Source organism: Chiloscyllium plagiosum, chromosome 38 (genome assembly GCF_004010195.1).
Source record: "Chiloscyllium plagiosum isolate BGI_BamShark_2017 chromosome 38, ASM401019v2, whole genome shotgun sequence".
NCBI classification, from domain to species: Eukaryota; Metazoa; Chordata; class Chondrichthyes; order Orectolobiformes; family Hemiscylliidae; genus Chiloscyllium; species Chiloscyllium plagiosum.
In genome coordinates this window covers 10,768,431-10,793,046 of record NC_057747.1, presented here as the reverse complement: position 1 = coordinate 10,793,046, position 24,616 = coordinate 10,768,431, and the positions used below count along the sequence as shown (strand labels likewise).

Below are 24,616 nucleotides of genomic sequence, written 5' to 3'. Positions count from 1 at the left end.
AAAGACACACAGCAGCTGACTGACCCAGTAAAACAACAGAGTGATACAATCCAGCAAAACTGTTTTGGTGCTGCAACTTATGGAGCAAAGGGTTAAACCAGAACTTCAGAGAGTGAGGAAATTTTGAGAAACAATTGTTTGGGCAAGAATTAGTAGTGGGAAGAAGGTGGGTTACCTAGGAAGAACCAGCACAGATTTCTAAAGAGGAAACAGCATTGAAATAATTTGCTGGAGTTCCCCTTGAACAGGGATGATGTGGTGTACGTTGACATCCAGTCACACAACAGACGTGAGGAAGATTATAGCTTGTGGAATTAAAAAGGGACAGTAGCAATGTGAAGACAAAATGGATTCATTGATGGGAATCAAAGGAGAAAGGCTTATAGTGGAGTATCCCAGTGATTGGAATTGGGACCCTAGCTTTTCCAAATAGATGTTAATGAGTTAGACCTTGGCATGCAGGGCAATTTCAAAGTTTTTTGAATGATACAAAACTTAGAAGCATTATAAACCATGTGGAGGACAGTGCAGAACTTCAAAAGGATGCAGAGTTGGTGGAGTCTGCGTTAATTGATAAATGAAGTTCAATGTGCAGAAGTGAGAAGTTATGCATTTTGGGAGAAAGAAAATGGACAGTCAATGTAACATAAGGGATATAATTCAAAAGGGGAGGTAAGGGGGATGTGAGTGTATACATGTGCAGATCAGTCAATGGGGCAGAACAGGTGGAGTGAGCCATTAACAATACATACAGTATACTGGGTTTTATTAACGAGGCAGAGTATTAGAGCAAGGAGGTGATGCTGTATTTGGATAAGACACTTGTTAGACCTCAGCTGCAGTGCTATGTACACTGCAGGAAGGATTGATTGGAGGGACAGCAGAGAGACAGCAAAAGAGGTTTATGAGAATGATTCCAGCGATGGCAGGAATTAGTGATGATGAAAAACTGGAGAAACGGTGATTTTTCTCCTCAGGGAGAAGGCGACCAACAGGAGAGCTGATAGAAGCTTTCATAATTTTGAGGGAGCTGGATAGAATAGGTAAGGAGAAACTGTTCCTGCTAGTAAAAGTATCAAGGACAGGAGAACACAGATTCAAAAAATTCAGTTTGTAAATACGAAATAATTTCTTCACACAATGAATGGTTCGGAATGCACTGTGTTGGAGTCAAAGTCAGTAGAGGCATTGAAGGGGGCACGGTTTCTACTTAAATAATCATTCAATCTGCATGAGTATGAGGAACTGGAATGACACTAAGTCATGAGGCTGAATGGCCTCCTACGTTGTAACAATTCTGTGGTTCTGTGAACTTTACAGTACTCTACAAATAGCTACTGGGCCTGTGAGTAAGCAGTTGTGCAACAACAAAGTCAGATGGCATAGAACTGGGACATGGATCCAAACAGTTCCAATGATGTCCATTAGTCATACTTTAGTTATGTTGTCAGTCAAGGCAGAGGTCATTTTTGATCCATTGGAGAATAAAGGGTTATGAGGAAAAGGCAAGGAAGTGGAGTTAACGATTATCAGATTAGCCATGTTATTGGATAACACAGCAGACTCAATGGCCTACTTGCTGTTTCTTTTCCCAAAGAGTAGTTGGAGCATGGAACGCACTGCCTGAAACCTGTAGTAGACTTGCCAACTTTAAGGGTATTTAAATGTCATTGGATAGACATATGGAATAGTGTAGGATAGATGGGCTTCAGATTGGTCTCACAGGTCGGCGCAACATCGAGGGCTGAAGGGCCTGTACTGCGCTGTAATGTTCTATGTTCTATGTTCTGCTTCTACATCTTATGGCTTTAGTAAAGTCTACTTCACTGACCCCACGGTAGACCTGACTTTAATATGGAATTAGAATTGGTCAGGACACTGGAGAAGGCAATGTGTCAGAAACCAAGTCTGGAGAGGTACAACAACACAGAATCTCACTGTGCACTCAGTTACCTGGGCTGTCAATTCTGTATCAATATCAAAGTAACAGTATAACTGCAAGGCCTCAAGTTTGAGGATTGTGAATGATTATACATCACTCGCATAAACAATTCATAGCCATTTGATCAAATAATGAACCAGTCCAGTGCACAATCACTTTGAGGTGTAAAAGTTTACAAATAAACATTCCAACCTTTGTGTAATCAAGCTTTTGTCCAAATTATTCAGACTTCCAGACTCTTACATGAGTCCTATTCTTTTGGGGGTGGGGGGGTGCAGAGCACGCAGTTTGAGACAGTAGCCTCAGTGAGTCCTTTCTTTTAGAGCGGCAAAGTTTCCAACAAGAGCCAGTTTGAGAATCTAAAGTCCAGTGACTCTGAACAATCCAAACTGCCAATGTCAAATTGAATCAGAATTCAGTTTAGCTTACCACTCATCGCAAAGAACAAATCTTCAGAGATGAGCCTGGGAAGTTCCTTACAAGGATGAACTGGAGTCTTATTAAATGAAGAAATTGAGTCCGTGCTTTGTGTAGTTTTAATATTCCCCAACAAGAGGATTCATGTAGCCATATCATTTCATTTTATGAAGCTCAGAATTTATTACAGAACAGGGGTCTGATTGAAAAAGGCTGGAGCATCAATCTCAAATGAGACAGCTCCAGGCTGGTAAGTTTTTTGAAAAATCAGCATAATAAACCACCAAATCGGAAGAAGTTTCTCGTACAGAATGATGAATAATGTCGAGAGTGTGGTGCTCCAAAAGCACATCAGGTCAGGCAGCATCCAAGGAGCAGGAGAATTGGCATTTCAGGTATAAGCCCTTCATCAGGAATGAGGCTTGTGAGCCATGGTGGTAGAGAGATAAATGGGAGGGGGGGTAGGGCTTGGGGGAAGGTAGCTGAGATTGTGATAGGAAGATGGAGGTGGGGGTAAAGGTGATAGGTCAGAGAGGAGAGTGGAGCGGATAGGTGGGAAGGAAGATGGACATGCACGAAGCAACCCCACCACCCTGTGGCCGAACACTTTAACTCCCCTCCCACTCTGCCAAGGACATGCAGGTGCTGGGCCTCCTCCATCATCAATCCCTAACCACTCGACGCCTGGAGGAAGAACGCCTCATCTTCCATCATGGGACCCTCCAACCACATGGGATTAATGTGGATTTCACCAATTTCCTCATTTCTCCTCCCCGCACCTTATCCCAGATCCAACCTTCCAACTCGGCACCACCCTCATGACCTGTCCTACCCCGTCCATCTTCCTTCCCACCTCTCCGCCCTATCACCATTGCCTGCCTCCGATCTCCAGCATCTGCAGTCCTCACTTTCTCCCCATGATGAATAATGTGCTGAGCACAATTTCTATACGGTCATCCCATTTACAAAGAAAGAGTTTGCAGGAGGAAGTGAGAGTGAATAAAGAAGTGATTGATTATCAATTAAAGCAGGAACATCCACCAGATCCACAGACAATTAATGTGCAGTTCAATAACTCCATTGATCAGAATAACTCTTATGCAGCATTATGGAATTAAATTGATGTACACTAAGAACTGGCGGAGAGCTAAATGTTAACTACACAGTTCTACACTGAATTCTGTAATTTCCAGAGCTGTTGCTTTTAATGGAAGATTTTTAAAAGTGGTTTAATAATCTTCAAAGCCCTACCTGTTGCTAATGCCCTAAACACGGCTCATTAGTCTTCAGTATCCTACCTGTCTTCCAGATCAATTTTCAGCTGTTGTTCTGAAGGCTCAGCAATGGGGTCAGATGTGTCCTGATGACTCCCAGTTATCTGTGGTGCACCATGTTCATCATATGGTTCACTGTGACTTGTGGCAAGATCTTCTCTGGTTTGTTGAGTAGGACAAGGAGAAGACAAGGTGCCTTTGGCCATCCTGTCCAGAAAATCGAAAAGTTTAACACATTTCCTCAAAGGGGGTCTCATAGCCTCCGTGGAATCACGAGCTAAAGACAGGAACTGCTCAAACTTTCTGCAGGCGTCGACGTCGAGTGGGCATTCTAACGGCCCTCCTTCACTGCTGAAGCAACCGAAAAGCCGGAGATCTTCCATCATTTTGTCGAAGTGGCCCTGTGTTCTGAAGAAGTGACTATTGACAGGGTCAGAGTGCATGACAACAGTAAGAGTACACAGAGTTGTCTGGATGAGGTCCCAGATGTCACTCTGATCCACCGCAGCCCAGTTGCCTGAAGGTGGATCACACAACGCGCCTTCCATGTCTGCCAGCACTGACTGCAGTGCATTGAATCCTCCGGCGGTCCTGAATGCAGTCCGAGCTTTAGGAACTCCCAGCACTTTTAAGAGGGACTGCGGCGTAAAGAAAGACACATAGATTAGAGCACTGAAGTGCACATTGTCACAGTGCGTTACTCAGTCAGAGATGAGCAGGATCCAAAACGTTATCGCCGACAAACAGTACACAGTGAGAAACATAATGTAATTTAGGAATATCTAAACATTTTATGGATCAACAAATGCAGTCATAGAGATGTACAGCATGGAAACAGACCCTTTGGTCTAACTCGTCCATGCTGACTAGATATCCTAAATTAATCTAGTCCCATTGGCCAGCATTTGGTCTGTTTTAATCTCAAACCTTACCCATCCAGATGTCTTTTAACATGTTGAAATTGTACCAACCTCCACCACTCCCTGTGGCAGCTCATCCCATACACACACCATCCTCTGCTGTGTATCAAATTGATTACAGAATCTTAAACCACAGAAAGGAGACCATTTCAGCCATCAAGCCTATGCTCGCTCTTTGAGGTATCCAATGAGATCCACTCCCCATCTCTTTTTTATATTGAAAGTTTGTGTTGAATAAACTTCCTCCACCCTTCCACATCACAACGGGCCACGCAAGAATATTTCTCCTAATTAGCTCTCCTTTCTTTCTGGTCCATTGTCTTAAACTGGAGCTCTTTGATTACTGACCCACCTGCCAGTCAAAAGGTCTATTCCTGGGCAAGGAGACAGATTCAGAAAATGTGGTGACAAACAACACACAAAATACATTATTGTCATTCAAGTACTTATGAGAGCTACAGGTTAAGAGGAGGATGGATTTAATAAAACCAAATAGAAGTAAAGCAAATGTTTTTGACATCTTTCAGCAAAGGCCATAGATAACCTTATTGTTACAGCCCTTAATACAGTTACATTTTAATCCTTGGTGACTTAATATTCCTCTGGCTTCAATCTCTAAAATACAAACTGAGTTATGCATAAGCAAATTTAACTCCCTTCCTGTAATTTGATACAGCACACAATTTTCAACGTGTCAACCTTTGAGTGTGGAGGCATAATGATATTTATTTTGGGTTAGCAGCTAAATATATATTAGCAAATCAATCTGACTTTGTACATAACACAATAAAGATCCTGAGGGGCAGAGATAATAAATTCAGTCGCTTATTATATATTATGACTGCCTCACAATTCATCAAAATTAGATGCACTCACTAGATTTAGGCTAATAAATCAGCTTAATCATATAAATACATATTTATATGTGTAAAATTATAATCTGCTGTTTATTTACTTGCACTGAAAATGCAAACTGTAGGCCACAAACAATATCAATTTAAGCTGGATTTTCATTGCAAAATTTGTAATACCCCTACTTTTAAGCAAGGCTTTGCATTTATATTGTGCCTTTCATGACTCAGGGACCTGTTTCCATGTCTCTAAAACATTGCTCTAATTTGTCACATCTGTCTGAGTTCATTTGATGCTGAAATCCTCATTCAGGTCTTCATTAGTTCAAGACCCAAACATACAATGCTCTCCTGGCTGGCATCATAAAACCTACCCTCTGTAAACTTTGAGGTTATCTTAAACCCTGCAGCCTGTGTGCTAATTCACAGCCCTGATGCAGGGCTCTTGCCCGGAATGTCGATTCTCCTGCTCGTCGGATGCTGCCTGACCTGCTGTGCTTTTCCAGTAACACACTCAACGGTGTGCACTTACGATGCTCTCTGGATGAGTATGTTGCAGGTTGCACAGGTTTAATAATTACTGTCGCTTTGTTCACCAATCACCCCAAATCACAATGGGCAGACCAGCAAACCATTGCAATGTCACAAAAACTCAAATACCCCCTTTCCTGAAACAATGGGATGGGGGGGGGGGGGTTGGGGAGATACCATTATTATTTAATTTATATGCTTATATTCAAGGCTATTAATTATTTCCAACTTTGATTCCTTATTAAAGACTGATACAAAGGTTGGAATTGATACGGTAAAGGTATCCCTTGTTTTGCACTCTGCACATATTCTCAAGTGCTAAACTAAGACATATTGAACAAAACATAGCCATAAAATTCTTAAAAACTCTTCCGACTTATCTCTGGCCACCTTCTTGCTCAGGGCTTCCCTCTACCTTACCATGAGCAAGTGAGGGAGTGGGGTGGGGTGGGGGCAGGAAGCAGTGGAGGGGACAATCCTGAGAGAAGTGGCAATTTGTTCAAAAGGGAAGAGGAAGCATGTTCAGAAACCACATTGAAACAAACAAAAATGGAGGCAACACTATTTGGGAACACCCCTACCTTCCAAACCATGCTAAACTGAAACCACACCAAGTGTGAGAACAACTCAGAGAGCACACCAACTCTGTGTAATAACAATGGCCATGGCAATTTGATTAGCTGTGTTCTCGATGAATGGTGGAACACATTCGATGGGCTGAACAGCGTACTTCTACTCCTATGTCTTAGGTTGGATGCGAATCAACAAAATCCTGGGTCACTTTAACTCACTCTGCCTGGTGGAGACCCTCTGGATCAGGTGAAATATTCATTCTACATTCCACTCAATGGAAGGCAATTTTAGCTTAGTGAAGACTGGGTGCAAGGTTAAGTGTTAAACCCAACCCGATTTTCATCGCAAATTGATTCACAAAGCAATAGTGGCATGAGGTGAGATTAACCTTCCAACTGATCCAGGAGTTTCTCACCCAGATTACAGAATTGAACCCTTGGTGACAGGGGTCTCACCAGCTGTCAAGAACACCATTGTTACCTCCTTTGGGTTAGGCCCAACACTTTAAGATCAGTGATGTAAGCATTTGACCTTCGCCTTTCTTCAAGATCAATGACCTCAAGGACAAAAAGCCTGGCTTTCCCACCTCTGACCTCACTGCCCTCACAGCAACAGGTGAACAAGAAATGGTCAATGCACAATTGTGACCGATCGGTGCCAGGAGCAATGTTAGCCAGTATCGCACCCACCAGTGGCTCCAAATCAGCAAGGGACACAGCTGAGCACAGGCAGGTGAGGCAAGGCTGGAATGGGATTTTCTGCTCTAGGACATGGGGGAAGGGAAGGTTAGAAGAAGCAGTGGGCAAGTGGAATCGATGTTCCCCCAACTACGAACCTCAACTTCCCCTGAGGCTGACTCCCTCGAGCAGGATGAGAGGCCCTCTCAAGCAAACGGTAAAGGGTTTTGGTCCATCAATTATGACAGGAAAAGATATGACCAAGCTCTGAGGGCAGGACATGCAGTATTGTTTTGATCCAAACTTACCTCTGGGGAGGTAATTAAATTCTGCCAGAGTTTGGTCAAATCTTTCCCCTTTGAGTAAACATACTGGTTAGCAATCAGAGAGGAAAGGGAGGACATTCCTGATGAAGAGCTTATGCTTGAAACGTTGATTCTCCTGCTCCTCAGATGCTACCCAACCAGCTGTACTTTTCCAGAGCCATACTTTTTGACTCTGGTTAACAATCAGAAAACACCCAAAGAATCCAAAAGACTCAGTTCATCTTCCTTTGCCTGAAATATTTGCGTATTCACATTGCAAAATTAATCATTCTATGTTTCAACATTTAAAAGGTTGCCACTGGGATAGGAAATAGAGTTGCCTAAATTTATTACCACATTACTGGGGACGTTCAGTCAGACGCAGATAGAAAAACAGTGCATTTTCTCATTCTGTTCATTTGCATCCAAGCAAAGGTGGAAAATTCAAATGGAGATACCTGCAGAAGGTCAAGTTTCAGCACTAATTCCGTCTGAGTTGCTGAGCACAACACTCCAATGACTACTCGCATGTACTCCTCCGCATTCATAATGAATAGCTGCTCCAAGATGCTCAGCGCATGGCTTCGATAGAACTGGTCATCAAGAAAAATCTTGATATAGGGAACCATCCCATATTCTCGGAGAATCACTAAACAGAAAGGGGAAAGGTCAGTCAGACTTGCATGGCGTCTTTTGAGAATGAAGGGCAAGGTCACTAATGATATGGTTGTAGTTACAATGACAAACCCATAAAGTTACAGGCTAATTACATACATGTACAGTCAGTTCTACTATAACTCGTGTTACTTCAACACAAATTGGCTTTAACGTGATTGAAGAATTTAGACTGTTATTTGTCGAACACAAACTTTTCTTACCTGAATGGGCTATAACACAATTCCAACTCCATTAGTTTAAATTGTGTGGCAATTGCGTGATTATCCTATAAAGCGAGATCACATGAGAGTGCAACTATTACATCACATTACATCAGAACCAAATGTACACACACACAACTGGCAAAAGTCAATCACTTGCCCACAGAGGGGAGATATTACCTGGTGAAAGACCAACAGAGCCATGGATAATTCATTTTTTTCAAGACAAGAACTTTGACATTAAGGATTCTGGGTAATCGAAGGTGGAGTACAGGAAAAAAAATTGTGGCTGTAAGATCTGCTCCTGTTTTGAGGTATTTTAGGTATTGGAGGTGATATCCTCGAATTTCAGGAACAGTAATTACTGTTTGATATACCGAGGCATTGTACTGGAACTTTGGGGAACAAAAAATTATAACAATGGCATTTTAAAGAGGAGGAGGACAGACAAAGGCAGTGACCACACGGTCAGAGAAAGAAACCGACATTGCTAACTGACACAGCAGTGAATCTGCACAGTAACTGCCTTTGTGTTAGAGTTCAAGTATCACTCGACATCGGAGTGCATGTAGGAAAAATTAACAAACAGTGAAATTCACAACTGACCTTGGAGGAACCTGTATGGGAGAGCTCACAGCACAGGAGCAGGTAAGTCCATATTTTTAAGTGTAACCTTGCCATAAATCTACAATAGTGAATAGAGTGGATTCTTTCCTGATTATATGTTTTATTGAGATCTGTCTCTTGATTAAATTTTAAAAATATAAACCATAAGTATTAAGTTAACATGGAGCACTGTTTTTTTTTTACAGCAATAAAACGGGGCTATTTTCTGGATCTGAAGATTGTGAAGGACCAAAGATAGCATTTAGTGATGCGCTCTTCCTGTCACATGTTGGAGTTTAGGGAGAGTTTCCATGCTACTGATGATAATGCCTGCAGGAAGTGTCTTTGGTTGTGAATCCTATCAGATCGCATGGATCACGTGGAGCGGCAGTTAGAGGCAATAAGGAATTTACGGGAGCTTGGGGTGTGATGGATGGATGGCAGTTATAGAAAGGGAGAAAAGCTGCAGATTCAGTCAGGTAGATGGGTTGACTCCAGGAAAGGTAGGAGGAATAGTCAGGTAATGCAAGAGATTCCTGTGGCTATCCCCATCTCAAACAAGTATGCTGTTTTGGAAAACGTAGGGGGTGATGGATTCTCAGGGGAATGTAGCATGAACAGCCAAGTTTCAGGTACTGAGAATGGCTCTAATATGATGAGGGGTACATCAGGTTCCAAACAATTGACTGTGATAGGGGACTCTCTAGTGAGGAAAGAGATCAATCCAAGACTGGTACAGTTGGGAAAAGAAGTGAGTCAAATTGTCAGGGCAGGCAGAGAACAAGGTAGGTCTGATAAATTAAACTGCATTTATTTCAATGCAAGAGGCCTAACAGGGAAGGCAGATGAACCCAGGGCGTGATTAGGAACATGGGATTGGGATATCATAGCAATTACAGAAACATGGCTCAGGGATGGACAGGACTGGCAGCTTAATGTTCCAGGATACAAATGTTATAGGAAGGATAGAAAGGGGGGGGGGGGGTTGCAAGAGAGGAGGGGAAGAGGCATTTTTGATAAGGGATAGCATTACGGCTGTACTGAGGGCGGACATTCCTGGGAATACATCAAGGGAAGTTATTTGAGTGGAATGGAGAAAGAAAAAAGGAATCCCTTATTGGGATTGTATTATAGACCCCCCAATAGTCAGAGGGAAATTGAGAAACAAATTTGTAAGGAGATCTCAGTTATCTGTGAGAATAATAGGGTGATTATGGTAGGGGATTTTAACTTTCCAAACATGGACTAGGACTGCCATAGTGTGAAGGGTTTAGATGAAGAAGAATTTGTTAAGTGTGTACAAGAATACTTTCTGGTTCGATATGTGGATGTACCTTGGAGAGAAGGTGCAAAACTTGACCTATTCTTGGGAAATAAGGCAGGGCAGGTGACTGAGATGTCAGTGGGGGAGTACTTTGGGGCCAGCAACCATAATTCTATTAGTTTTAAAATAGTGATGGAAAAGGATAGATCAGATCTAAAAGTTGAAATGTTAAATTGGAGGAAGGCCAATTTTGAGGGCATTAGGCAAGAACTTTCAAAAGCTGATTGGGGGCAGATGTTCGCAGGTAAAGGGACAGCTTGAAAATGGGAAGCCTTCAGAAATGAGATAACAAGAGCCCAGAGATAGTATATTCCTGTTAGGATGAAAGGAAAGTCTGGTGAGTTTAGGGAATGCTGGATGACTGGAGAAATTGAGGTTTTGGTTAAGAAAAAGAATGAAGCACATGTCAGGTATAGACAGCAGAGATTGAGTGTAAAGGCAGTAGGAGTCAACTTAAGAGGGAAATCAGGAGGGCAAAAGGGGGACATGAGATAGTTTTAGCATATAGGGTTATGGAGAATCTAAAGGGTTTTTATAAATACATTCAGGACAAAAGCGTAACTAGGGAGAGAATAGGGCCTCTCATCGATCGCAAGGCAGCCTTTGTATGGAGCCATAGGAGATGGGAGAAATACTAAACGTGTATTTTGCATCAGTGATTACTGTGGTTGAAGGATATGGAAGATATAGAACGTTGGGATATAGGCGGTGCCATCTTGAAAAATGTCCATATTACAGGAGTGGTGGTGCTGGATGTCTTAAATCACATAAAAGTGGATAAATCCCCGGGCCCTGACCAGGTGTACCTTGGAACTCTGTGGGAAGTGATTGCTGGGCCCCTTGCTGAGATATTTGTATCATCAATAGTCACAGGTGAAGTGCTGGAAGACTGGAGGTTGGCTAACGTGGTGCCACTATTTAAGAAAGGTGACAAGGAAAAGCCAGGGCACTGCAGACCAGCGAGCTTGACATCAGTTGTGGGCAAGTTGTTGGAGGGAGTCCTGAGGGACAGGATTTACACGTATTTGGAAAGGCAAGGACTGATTAAGGATAGTCAACACAGCTTTGTGAGAAGGAAATCATGTCTCACAAACTTGATTAAGTTTTTTGAAGAAGTAACGAAGATGATTAATGAGAGCAGAGTGGTGGACCTGATCTATAGGGACTTCAGTAAGGCGTTTCACAAGGTTCATCATGGTAGACTGGTTAGCAAGGTTAGATCTCATGGAAGACAGGGAGAACTAGCCATTTGGATACAGAACTAGCTTGAAGGTAGAAGACAGTGGGTGGTCACGGAGGGTTGCTTTTCAGACTGGAGGCCTGTGACCAGTGGTGTGCCACAAGGATCGGTGCTGGATCCACTGCTTTTCGTCATTTATATAAATGATTTGGATGTGAACATAGGAGGTATAGTTAGTAAGTTTGCAGACACCAAAATCAGAGACTTAGTGGACAGCGATGAAGGTTACCTCAGAGTACAAAAGGATTTTGATCAAATGGGCCAATGGGCTGAAGAATGGCAGATGGATTTTAATTTAGATAAATGCGAGGTGCTGCATTTTAGAAAAACAAATCAGAGCAGGACTTATACACTTAATGGTAAGGTCCTGGGGAGTGTTGCTGAACAAAGAAAACTTGGGAGTCAAGGTTCACAGTTCCTTCAAAGTAGAGTCGCAGGTAGATAGGATAGTGAAGGAGGCATTTGGTATGCTTTTTCTTTATTGGATAGAGCATTAAATATGGCATTTGGGAGGTCATATTGCAGCTATACAGGACATTGATCATAGAATTTCTACAGTGTGGAAGCAGGCCATTTGGCCCAACAAGTCCACACCAACCCTCCAAAGAGTAACCCACCCAGACCCATTCCCCTACCCTATTACTCTACATTTTCCCTGACTAATGCTCCTAACCTACACATCCCTGAACACTATGGGCAATTTAGCATAGCCAATTCACTTAAGCTGTACATCTTTGGATTGTGTGAGGAAACCGGTGCACCCAGAGGAAACCCACGCAGACATGGGGAGAATGTCTATGTGGAGTTTGCACAGTCACTCAAGGCTGGAATCGAACCTGGGTCCCTGGTGACGTGAGGCAGCAGTGCTAACTACTGAGCATTGTGCTGCCATTGGTTAGGCCACTTTTGGAATATTGTGTGCAAATCTGGTCTCCCGCCTATCGGAAGGATGTTGTGAAACTTGAAAGGGTTCAGAAAAGGTTTACAAGGATGTTGCAAGGGTTGAAGGATTTGAGCTATGGGGAGAGGTTGAATAGGCTGGGGCTGTTTTCCCTGGGGCATCGGAGGCTGAGGGATGACCTTATAGAGATTTATAAAATCATGAGGGGCATGGATAGGGTTAATAGTCAATGTCTTTTCCCTGGGTGTTGGAGTCCAAACTAGAGGGTATAAGTTTAGGGTGAGAGGGAAAAAATTTAAAAGGGGCCCAAGGGCTCAACTTTTTCACAGAGGGTGGTGCGTGTCTGGAATGGTGCTGCCAGAGGAACATAGAACATAGAACATAGAACATAGAAGAATACAGCACAGTACAGGCCCTTCGGCCCTCGATGTTGCGCCGATCCAAGCCCACCTAACCTACACTAGCCCACTATCCTCCATATGCCTATCCAATGCCCGCTTAAATGCCCATAATGAGGGAGAGTCCACCACTGCTACTGGCAGGGCATTCCATGAACTCACGACTCGCTGAGTAAAGAACCTACCCCTAACATCTGTCCTATACCTACCCCCCCTTAAGGAAGTGGCGGAGGCTAGTACAATTACAACATTTAAAAAGCATCTGGATGGGTATATGAATAGGAAGGGTTTAAGAGGGATATGGGTCAACTGCTAGTAAATGGGACTAGATTAGGTTGAGATATCTGGTCCGCATGGACGAGTTGAACCAAAGGGTCTGTTTACGTACTGTACATCTCTATGACTCTATTTCCTGTGAGTGACATGTATGGAGTGATATGGGCCAAGCGCAGGTAGGTGGGACTAGTTTAGTTTGGGAACATGGTCGGCATACAGTGGTTGAACTGAAGGGTCTGTTTCCGTGCTGTATGACTTTGACTCTATAAACCCCATGGTCAACTTCCATGGACATGTACCCTGTGAGACATTTTGAATTTACACTGTTTGTGATCCTGACTAAATTCTGGGTTGTCATTCAGTGAGATACATCTATGGGTTGCTTGGGAACACAAAAATTGAGCCACTCTTCTGGTTGATACAAATGCAGTTAAGCTCACGAAAAGAGGAAGAGAAGAGAATACGGTTATTCAAAATAACACAAACATGCAAATTGGGAGAAGTAAGCTCTTCAAATTCACGTCTCCTCTGCCATTCGATAAAATCATGGTTGATCTGTTCAGTGTTTCAAATTCCATATTGCCATCGACTCCTATCCTTCACCCTGCCAAACAAGAAGCTATCTACTGCCATCCTAAAAATATTTAATGACCGAGGCAGGCAGAGTTCCAAATTTCCCCAACAGTCAGAAAAAAAGAATCTCCCTCATCTGTCCATAAGTGAGTTCTGGACTAACCTACCTTATCAAGACCATTCATAACCCTTTAGGTATTTTCACTAGGTTTCAATCAGCCTGTTCAGAAATATTATGACATGTCTGGAGCAGGCGGGGCTTGAACCCCGGGCCTGCTGGCTCAGAGGTAGGGACACTACCACTGTGCTGCAAAAAGCCCCCATTCAGAATCTTATATACTTTAAGTCACTCCTTAGACTATCAAATTCTAGTGAAAATAAGCCCAGTCTGTTTAACATTTCCTCAATGAACATCACACCCACCCCAGGTATCAATTTAGTAAAAGTTGCCATTGTGTTCAAAGTGGCTAAAACTGAATACAGTATTTAAGATGTGGTCTCGTTGGTGCCTGTATAACTTAAGAATGATATTCTTACTTTAATGTTTAGATCCTTTCATACTAAAGAATATCATTCCAATAGCTTTCGTAATTGTTGCTCCTGCACATTAACTTTTGTGCACGAAAACACCTCGATCACTTAAGCCTTGGAATTCTGCAGTCATTCTCCATTGAAATAATCCAATTTTTTTATTCTCCCTGCTAAAGTGAACAAGTTCTCATTTTCATATTATGCTGCACCTGCTAGCTTTTTGCCCACTCACTTACATCAGTCTGAAACGTCCTACATCCTCTTCATGACATAATGCCCCATCTATCCTTCTGTCATTGGTGATGGTGCCTTCACTCCCCTCATCTAAGTCATTGATACAATTTGTAAAATTGAGGCCACAGTACAGGCCGCTGCACAATCTTATGTACCACATCATTCCAATCCGAAAAATACACATTTATGCATAAACTCAGTTTCCTGTCAGTCAGCCAATCGTCTCTCCAGAAACAAAAACAGAAATTGCTGGAAAAGCTCAGCAGGTGCTGCACATCATTTTCCACTTGGGAACTCTGCAGCCTTCTAGAATCAATATAGACTGAGCTTCTCCCATGTCCTTACCTCACATACCAGACCTTGTTATCATGTGGAAAAAGTGAGGACTGCAGATGCTGAAGATCAGAGTCGAGAAGTGTAGCGCTAGAAAAGCACAGCCAGTCAGGCAGCATCCAAGGAGCTGGAGAGTCAATGTTTCGAGCATAAGCTCTTCATCAGGAATGAGGTGGTGACTCAAGGGTGCTGAGAGATAAGTGGGGGGTGGGGCTGGGGGGCAAGATAGCTGGGAATGTGATAGCTCAATAGCTATCATCCAGGATAAAACAGCCGAATTGATTGGCACCCCATCCGTCTCCTTCAACATTCACTCTCTTCAATGTACATGGCAGCAGTGTATACGGTCTACAAGATGCACTGCAGTAACTCATCCAGAGTCATTCACCAGCACTTTCTAAACTGTGATCTTTACCACACAAAAGGGCAACAGCAGCAGATGTGTGGGATCACCACCACCTTCCAAGTTCACCTCCAAACTACTAATCCAAATCACAAACCACTACATTGCTATTCCTGCATTGGCATTCTTCCACCTATCCACTCCACCCCCCCCTTTCTGACCTGTCACCAGCACTCCCACCTTCATCTACCTATTCCATTCCTAGCTATTTTCTTTCCAGCCCCACTCCCTTTCCATTTATCTCTCAGTCCCCTTGAGCCACCCCCTCATTCCTGATGAAGAGCTTATGCTCGAAATGTTGATTCTCCTGCCTTCCACCCTTCCCCCACCTTGCATTCTGCATCCAAAACAGCATTTTCCTGGCTACCATCAGTTCTGAGGAAGGGTCACTGGATCTGAAACATTAACTCTGATTTCTCTCCACCAATGCTACCAGGCCTGTCAAGCTTTTGCCAACAATTTCTGTTTGTGCTTCTGGTTTCCAGCATCCACAGTTCTTTCAGTTTTTAATCTTCTATCTAGATTAATTTGTCACCCCTTGGATCATGTGCTCCTACTTTACAGATTAACCTTTTGTTGCCTGATGCCTTTTGGAAATCCAAGTATAGTACATCAATGGGTTCCCGTTTATCCACAATACATGCCATTCATTCAAAGATCTGTTGAATGAGTTGAGTACCACCATTTATCTTTCACAAAACCACACCGATAATTCCTGATTACCTTGGGTTTTTCCCAGTGACCAGCTGCAGACTCCTTAAATGATTGATTTTACTACCTTTCTCACAACTGATGTCAAGCTAATTGGCCTATAGTTTCCTAATTTGGGGTCTCCCTCCCTTCTTGAGTAGAGGAATTATATTTGCTACTTTCCAGTCCAGTGGAACTTACCAGAATCTAGAGAATAACAGAAGATTAACACCAACATCTGCTCCCTCATTAGCTACCCCTTAAGACCCAAAGATGAAGTCCACTTGAATTGTCAGCCCCCAGCTTCTCAGTTCGCTCAGTATCACTTCCCTGGAGACTGTAATTTCACCACATTTCTCGCCTCCTTTCACCCCCTGATTTACGGCCATTAGATCTATGCTTTTCACGAAGCCAGGAGCAAAATATTTGTTTGTTTCATCTGGTATTTCCTTATCTGCTATTAACCCTCCATTCTCACTCTCTAGCGAACGAATGCTCACTTTATTTACCCTTTTCCATATTAAATTCCCATGAAAATGCTTGCTATACATTTCAATGGAACAAATGAGGGCGGGGACAAAAAACAGGTTTTTGATGGCAAATGTGTTAGCAGTGAGAGATTGTAGATTTCAAAACATTAGAAAAAGGGTGATAGACAAAATGAGGAGAAATTTCTGCAGCTGGAGCTATCAAGATCTGAAACATGTTACTCGAGAGGATAGAAGAAGCAGATTATAAAGGAACATTTCATAGATTATAGAGAAAGAACAGAATATAGAATCCCTACAGTGTGGAAACTGGCCTTTCGGCCCAACAAGTCCACACCGACCCTCTGAAGAGTATCCCACCCAAATCCATTCCCCATTACTCTACATTTCCCCTGACTAATGCACCTAACTTACACGTTCCTGAACCCTATGGGCAATTTAGCATGGCCAATTCCCCTAACCTGCACATCTTTGGACTGTGGGAGGAAACTGGAGCACCCGGAGGAAACCCACACAGACACGGGGAAAATGTGCAAACTCCACACAGACAATTGTCCGAGGCTGGAATCGAACCTTGGTCCCTGGCGCTGTGAGGCAGCAGTGCTAACCACTGAGCCACCGTGCCGCACTTGAAGAGGCTTTGTTTGCTGGGCTATGGGTAAAAAGCTGGGATAGGGGAATAAAGCAGCACTTATGTAGCCGCCTTAAAACATTCCACCATGTTTCAGAGGAGTGATTCACAAACAAGGTTTGACATCAAACAACCAAAGGTGATAGAGACAGGCAAGGTTCACAATGATAGGTTTTTATGGAACCTTTCAAAGGAAGTGAGAGATACTAAGATCAGGGGAGAGGTGGTAAAAACATCACAGCAATGTTATTGTTGCAGTGTTCCAGAAATCAGTTGGAAATGTTCTGGGAAACATGGGTTTAAATCCCATTATGGCAGAATTTTTTATTCAATAAAAGTCTGAAATTAAAAGCTCATCAAATGGTGACCATGTAACCATTAATAAAATTGTTATAAATTTTTTTAAAACCATCTGGTTCAATAACGTCATTTCAGGATTGAAATCCAACATCCTTACCTGGTCTGACCTACATGTGACTCCAGACCCACAGAAATATGGTTAGCTCTTAACTGCCCTAGCGATGGCAATTAGTGTTGGCCCAACCAACATGCCATGGAAGAGTAAAACAAAAGTCAGGAGTGTTATGGAGTACCTTCTAATTGTCCAAATGGATGCAGCTCTAACAACACTCAAGCAGCTCAATATCATCCAGGATAAAACAGCCGAATTGATTGGCACCCCATCCGTCTCCTTCAACATTCACTCCCTTCAATGTACATGGCAGCAGTGTATACGGTCTACAAGATGCACTGCAGTAACTCATCCAGAGTCATTCACCAGCACTTTCTAAACTGTGATCTTTACCACACAAAAGGGCAACAGCAGCAGATGTGTGGGATCACCACCACCTTCCAAGTTCACCTCCAAACTACTAATCCAAATCACAAACCACTACATTGCTATTCCTGCATTGGCATTGGGACCAAAACAGGAACTCTCTTCCTAACAGAAGTGTGGGCTTCCCTACACGTTATGGACTGCTACAGTCCAAGGAAGGTAGGTGACCATCACTTTCTCAAGGGCAATTAGGGATGAGCAGGGCATTGGCCCCCCCCAGCCAGTATACTGATTTTATCAGCCAGTGCATTTTATTAACTATTCTTTCATTGGATGTGCGTGCCACTGGCTGGGGGCCAACGCTCTACAGAAAGGGCAGCCATTCCAATATGGATCCCCAAGATGAAGAATGTCACATTGACGCACCAATGTTTTTCACAGAGCCTTGAAGCAGAACGGCCACAACTTGTAACATCAGGCACGAGACTTCCCTCTGGTGCTGCTGCTTATTGGACGGTGCCTTGTTCCCTGCAGGAAACACCAAGAACAACAAAATGACCAAATCCAAAGCCAACCCTTATGCATTTATTGGAAATTAACAAAATTGTTATGATCCTGATTAATCGCAGGAATAGGTTTGCGAATTTTGGTTGCATTATTCCTAGCACTGTGCTGATGTTTTTCCCAAACTTCATATGCCTGTCATTAAATCCTTAACACTGCTTTTCCAGTCATCAATGTTCCCCATCACAGATACCTTTATAACTAACAAATGAAAGCATTCAAAAGAGAATTTATGATAAGCGGTTTATTAATATTACTTTCAGAATCTGTATTGAATAGAGACAGGTGAGTGTTGGTTATTGTCAGTGAGGGGTTTGCGATTTTTTCCAAAACAAAACAAAGGCCAGACAATCCTTCCAGAAGGGTGACTTAAATTGAAGATTTTAACAGGACAGGACCCGTGGCCCTCTGCAGAGCTAACAGAAAGAAGTTTTATCTGCCGTGTTTGTGATAAGTAGGGTAAACATGCAAGGAGAAGGTGAGGACTGCAGATTCTGGAGAGTCAAGAGTCGAAAAGTATGGTGCTGGAAAAGCACAGCAGGCCATCCGAGGAGCAGGAGAATCGATGTTTCGGGCATAAGCCCCTCATCAGGGTAAACACACCTTTGTTTTCAGTTCAGAAAAATCTAGTTTTGAACAAGGTTTTCATTCAGTTCTAAAGAGGTTAGAAGGAAGTTTAGTTTCTCTCCCAAAAGAGATTATTTGGGGCAGCCCTAGAACCAATTAGCTCAGCAGAAGGGTTTAGATTGTGAAACTTCCAATCACGAGAGTTTAATCAGAAATCAGGGGGTTATTAGAACGGAGAACGAACATACAGATCAACCCCTTGAGTAAGGTTTTGGTCCAAGATTTTGTGAAAAAGTTCATGTCAGCAGAAAGGTCTCCACAGTCCATGGCAAAGACGCTGTCAGGGCTCAGTTAAGTAGACTCAGGAGTTGCGTTAGGCATGCAAACGTTCTCAACCGGAGTCTCTGTAATGGAAGATGGGTTAAAGCTTTGCTTTGCCATGACTTTTGAATCTTGTTAACTGTCCTCTGTGTTTAGATAACTTTTTTAAAGATTGTTCTTTTGTGCAATAAATGTATGTTCTGTTTAAGGAAAATCTGCAGCCTCCTGTGACTATCCACCTCCGTGATTAACAAAAATAAAATCTGATCTATCAAGCCAGATTTCATCCTGGGCTCAGGTTCGGCTATTAGTACCATCAGCTGGGATCAGAAAGGAAAAGTGTGTTTCTGAATACCTAGCTGTGCCCGGAGATCATTCTAGAATCCCTACAGTTGTAGAAGCAGGTCATTCTGCCCATTGAGTCCATACTGACTTTCCAAAGAGCATCCCACCCAAACCGACTGCCTACCCTATCCCTGGGACTATGTATTTGCCATGGCTAATCCACCAAATCTGCACCTCTTTGGACTGTGGGAGGAACCTGGAGCACCCAGAGGAAATGCACACAGATATGGGGAGAATGTGCAAACTCCATACAGACAGTCACCCGAAGGTGAAATCGAACCTGGGTCCCTGGCACTGTGAGGCAGCAGTGCTAACCACTGAGCCACAACTCTTGAACTATCCTGAAATCTTGCCCATTCCAATCAACTAATTTTCTGATTCCTCAGATAAAAACGGTCAGGGTAAAATCAGCAAGACTGAAATCCTGTAAAGGATCATTGGAAGGGAATGCAGGACAGAGGTAGGACTGTAAATGCTACCATTTGGGTTTTCCAACAGTCAGTCTGCACTCACCAAGTTAGCTCTAGAACCAGTGGGTCAAAACACCACAATCCTTTCACTGCAACCCAATTAATAATTCAAAGCAAATCAAGAAGACAAAATTAATGTTAATAACTGAGCTCAGATTCCACTTTGTGTTTTAGTTTGAAAATTAATCAGATGGAAAATCTGGCCTCATGAATGTGTATACTTCTTCCTTCTGATTATTACTGGAATGCAAGCAATCCAATGCACCTAGGCAGACTGATTTTCTAAATTGCTAACTCTGAAAACCGAGGTTCAAACATCCGAGAGTTGTTACCTGCTTTCCTCAGCATTTTTCCAGATCTCTGAAGCTGTGTCAGGAGCATTTCCAGGAGCCTGGTCTCTCTGAACACGATGGTGAGTAATGGGTCATGTTTAGCAATGTCCAGCACACACTCCAGTGCCAGCAGGGCACAGGCTGGAGAAAGGTTCTCTCGGATTATGGCCTGCACTCTCGAAAAGGTTTCGTGGGGAATGTAAGACATGTCGATAACAACACACCGCAGCATCTGAAAATATTGAATCTGTACTGGCCGAGACTTGAGGTATATCACCTCAGCGAACTGAAAGAGTGTCTGTTGTGTCCATTCCAGCAGGAAGAAGTTGGCTCTGTCCCAGCTCCAGATCTTTTTAATACTGCTCAGGATCATTGACGAGATGCCGGAACTGGTGGTTTTTAGAAATACAAATTGCAAGACTTTGAAAGCCTGGACGTTTTTCACCGTTGTATCTTGAAATAAAGAAAATGCGAGTCACTTGCAGCAAAGTGAGAGACAGAAAAGCAACAGTTGTGTAAAAGTTAATGTGCTACAAAAATAAATATATATTTAAAAATTTAGAAATAAAAATAGGGCAACCCATCCCAAATGGTCTAGTGACATTGAGTATCCACTCTCCCTTGAAAGTATTCTATTCTCACCAGTGAGAGGGACACAAGTAAAACACAGTCGAACTTTACTTAAGGGTACATGTTTACAGAAGACAATGTTAAGCCTTGCATTATCCTTTAATTGCCACATACATTGCACCTTATTATGAACTCAGAAGCCTTCTTCAAGCGCAATCAACAGATCGCCCAGCCTCCACAGTTCACGGCAAGACAATACACAAAGGGAACCACCATCTTCAATGTGAAAATGTGTCAGTTACTAAGATAGTGATGTGGCAGCACTTAATGAGCAAGGATCAAAGAGAAGTGACAGGAAATGGAGGTAGATCACAAGACATACAAAAGCCTGGACTAAAAAACACAATAACCCTTACAATGCAAACGTCAGAAGATCTTGCTTCCTGTTACTGAGGCATGGCAAAAAGAATATTTTCAAATACAAATGATAAAAAGAACTAAAACCACCCATGACTTGGAGAAGCCAGTGTTGGACTGGGGTGTACAAAGTTAAAAATCACACAACACCAGGTTATAGTCCAACAGGTTCATTTGGAAGCACTGGCTTTCGGAACACTGCCTGATGAAGAAGCAGCGTTCCAAAAGCTAGTGCTTCCAAATAAACCTGTTGGACTATAACCTGGTGTTGTGTGATTTTTAACTAAAAGCACCCAAAGTGGCCTGAGATATGGAGTGTAAAGAGTTGTTAGTGAATATGGAAATTAAATCAACTAAGATAGGAAATAATGCAAAATCACGATCACTAGGAGATGCAGCCTTGTTTGAAGTTTTGCCCTGCACATAACTAGCATTGACCATGTTTCAATAAAAGATGGTATTTGCCAACAACCAAGACTTTTGCAAACTTGATTGGTCCCACTACTCTTGGATCTGAGCAAAGCCGAACAACAAAACACACTGCTCCAGCTACTCAGTAAAAATGTTTTTTATTTTGATTGTTCCTGCAGTTCCACTAATCTCTATCTCTCATTGATGCAGATCCAGAAGATCCCAGGTTCATTCCTTGCTCTGACCTGAACCAAAAGGTCTTAAAAGGGACAACTGTAATGGCATTGTGATTAACCGTTACATCCCTAAACTAAGCAAGTCAATTGGCCAGAGTTCAGAGACCTGACCACTCTCCAGGAACCCTTGGCATTTTGAGGATGTTACGCAGAGCATTGATTAAGAAGAACCAGTAGATGTGGTGTACTTGGATTTTTTGAAAGCTTCCCATTAGGCCCACACAAGAGGTTAGTGAGTTTTGAGAAGATTTGTAGCTCAGGTTGAGGTTCTGGATGCAAGTCTGCTCGCTAAGCTGGAAGTTTCATTTTCAGACATTTCGTCACCATACTAGGTAACATCATCAGTGAGCCTCTGGTGAAGCACTGGTGTTAGTGACCCACTTTCTATTTATGTGTTTAGGTTTCCTTGGGTTAGTCTGCAGACAAAACACATCTAAAAACCCTAGCCACTCTCTCCTTCATCAAAGACATCTTGGAAATGACTGCCAGACTACTTGGACCCCTTAGCATCACGGTAGCCCACAAACTCACCAACACACTAAAACAGCAGCTAATGAACTTGAAAGACCCCATACAGACAACAAACAAAACAGATGTCATTTACAAAATACCTTACAAGAATTGTGACAAATGCTACATTGGACTAACAGGCAGAAAACAAATCACCAGGATACATGAACACCAAATAGCCACAAAAAGTCATGACCCACTCTCACTGGTATCCTTTCCTACAGATGAGGAAGGACATCAGTTCAACTGGGGCAATACATCCATCCTAGCACAAGCCAAACCGAGAAATACATGAGAATGCCTAGAAGCATGGCATTCTAACCGGAACTCTGACAACAGAGTGGTGGGCGGCACGGTGGCACAGTGGTTAGCACTGCTGCCTCACAGCGCCAGAGACCCGGGTTCAATTCCCGACTCAGGCGACTGACTGTGTGGAGTTTGCACGTTCTCCCCGTGTCTGCGTGGGTTTCCTCCGGGTGCTCCGGTTTCCTCCCACAGTCACAAAGATGTGCAGGGCCAGGTGAATTGGCCATGCTAAATTGCCCTTAGTGTTAGGTAATAAGGGGTAAATGTAGGGGTATGGGTGGGTTGCGCTTCGGCGGGTCGGTGTGGACTTGTTGGGCCGAAGGGCCTGTTTCCACACTGTAAGTAATCTAATCTAATCTAACAAACACATTGACTTGGACCCCATTTATCACCCTCTGAGAAAACGAACAGGAATTGACATTACCACAGGAAGTGACATTGCTGAGCCAAGAAAACCTAAACACAAATAGAAAGCGGGGCACTAACACCAGAGCTTCACCGGAGGCTCACTGATGATGTTACCTAGTATGATGACGAAACATCTGAAAACAAACCTTCCAGTTCAGCGAGCAAACTTACATCCACAAGAAGTTGGTAAATTAAATTAGAGGGGATGCAATTGGGGGGAAATGTAGTGGAGTCACATGGCTTAGACTCTTCAGTCCAACCAGTCCACAATCCCAAACTAAACTAATCCTACCTGCTTACTTTTGGGCCATATTCTTCCAAACATTTCTTATTCATGTATGTATCCAAATGTCTTTTAAATGTTGTAACTGTACAGACATTCACCACATCCTCTGGAAGTTCATTCCACACACAAACCACCCTTTGTAAAAAAAGTTGCCCCTCGTGTCTTTTTTAATCTTTCTCCTCTCAGCTTAATAATATGCCCCCGAGTCTTCAAAAAACACCACCCAAAGGGAAAAGATACCTACCATTCACCTTACCCATACCCTCAAGATTTTAACAGACCTCTAGAAGTTCAATTTCCTATATGCTCCAGTGAAAAAGGTCCCAGCCTATCCAGCCTCTCCTTATAGCTCTAACCCTCCACTCCTAGCAACATCCTGGTAAATCTCTTCTGAACCCTCTCCAGTTTAATAATATCCCCCCTAATATGGAGTGACAAAACTGGAATGAGAATTGGTTAACAGAAAAGCAGAATGCAAATATATCCCTGGTGATGGGGTCCGTTTGCAAACCAAAGGAGTAGCCATGGGCACCCGCATGGGCCCAGGCTATGCCTGCCTCTTCGTAGGATATGTGGAACAGTCCATCTTCCGCAGCTACACTGGCACCACCCCCCCCTTTTCCTCCGCTACATCGATGACTGTATCAGCGCTGCCTCGTGCTCCCACGAGGAGGTTGAACCGTTCATCCACTTTACCAACACCTTCCAAATTCCCGACCTCAAATTCACCTGGACCGTCTCAGACTCCTCCCTCCCCTTTCTAGACCTTTCCATTTCTATCTCGGGTGACCTAATCGACACGGACATTTACTATAAACCGACCGACTCCCACAGCTACCTAGACTACACCTCCTCCCACTCTGCCCCCTGTAAAAACGCCATCCCATATTCCCAATTCCTTCGTCTCCGCCGCATCTGCTCCCAGGAGGACCAGTACAACCCAGATGGCCTCCTTTTTCAAGGACTGCAATTTCCCCCCAGACGTAGTCGACGATGCCCTCCACCATATCTCTTCCACTTCCTGCTCCTCCGCCCTTGAGCCCCGCCCCTCCAACCGCCACCAGGACAGAACCCCACTGGTCCTCACCTACCACCCCAC

General features: G+C 43.2%; 1 protein-coding gene across 3 annotated transcripts in view; it reads right to left on the bottom strand.

Moving 5' to 3' along the window:
* Positions 1-24,616, bottom strand: part of wdfy4 (WDFY family member 4) — a 318,819-nt gene that overhangs the window by 254,360 nt on the left and 39,843 nt on the right. For all 3 annotated transcript variants that reach the window (XM_043678828.1, XM_043678827.1, XM_043678830.1), the window contains exons 9-12: positions 20,374-20,826; positions 18,201-18,302; positions 7,949-8,139; positions 3,658-4,271 (exon numbers count right to left, since the gene is read on the bottom strand). In XM_043678828.1, the coding sequence (XP_043534763.1) occupies positions 3,658-4,271; positions 7,949-8,139; positions 18,201-18,302; positions 20,374-20,826 (1,360 nt within the window). The remainder of the gene's footprint in view (positions 1-3,657; positions 4,272-7,948; positions 8,140-18,200; positions 18,303-20,373; positions 20,827-24,616) is intronic.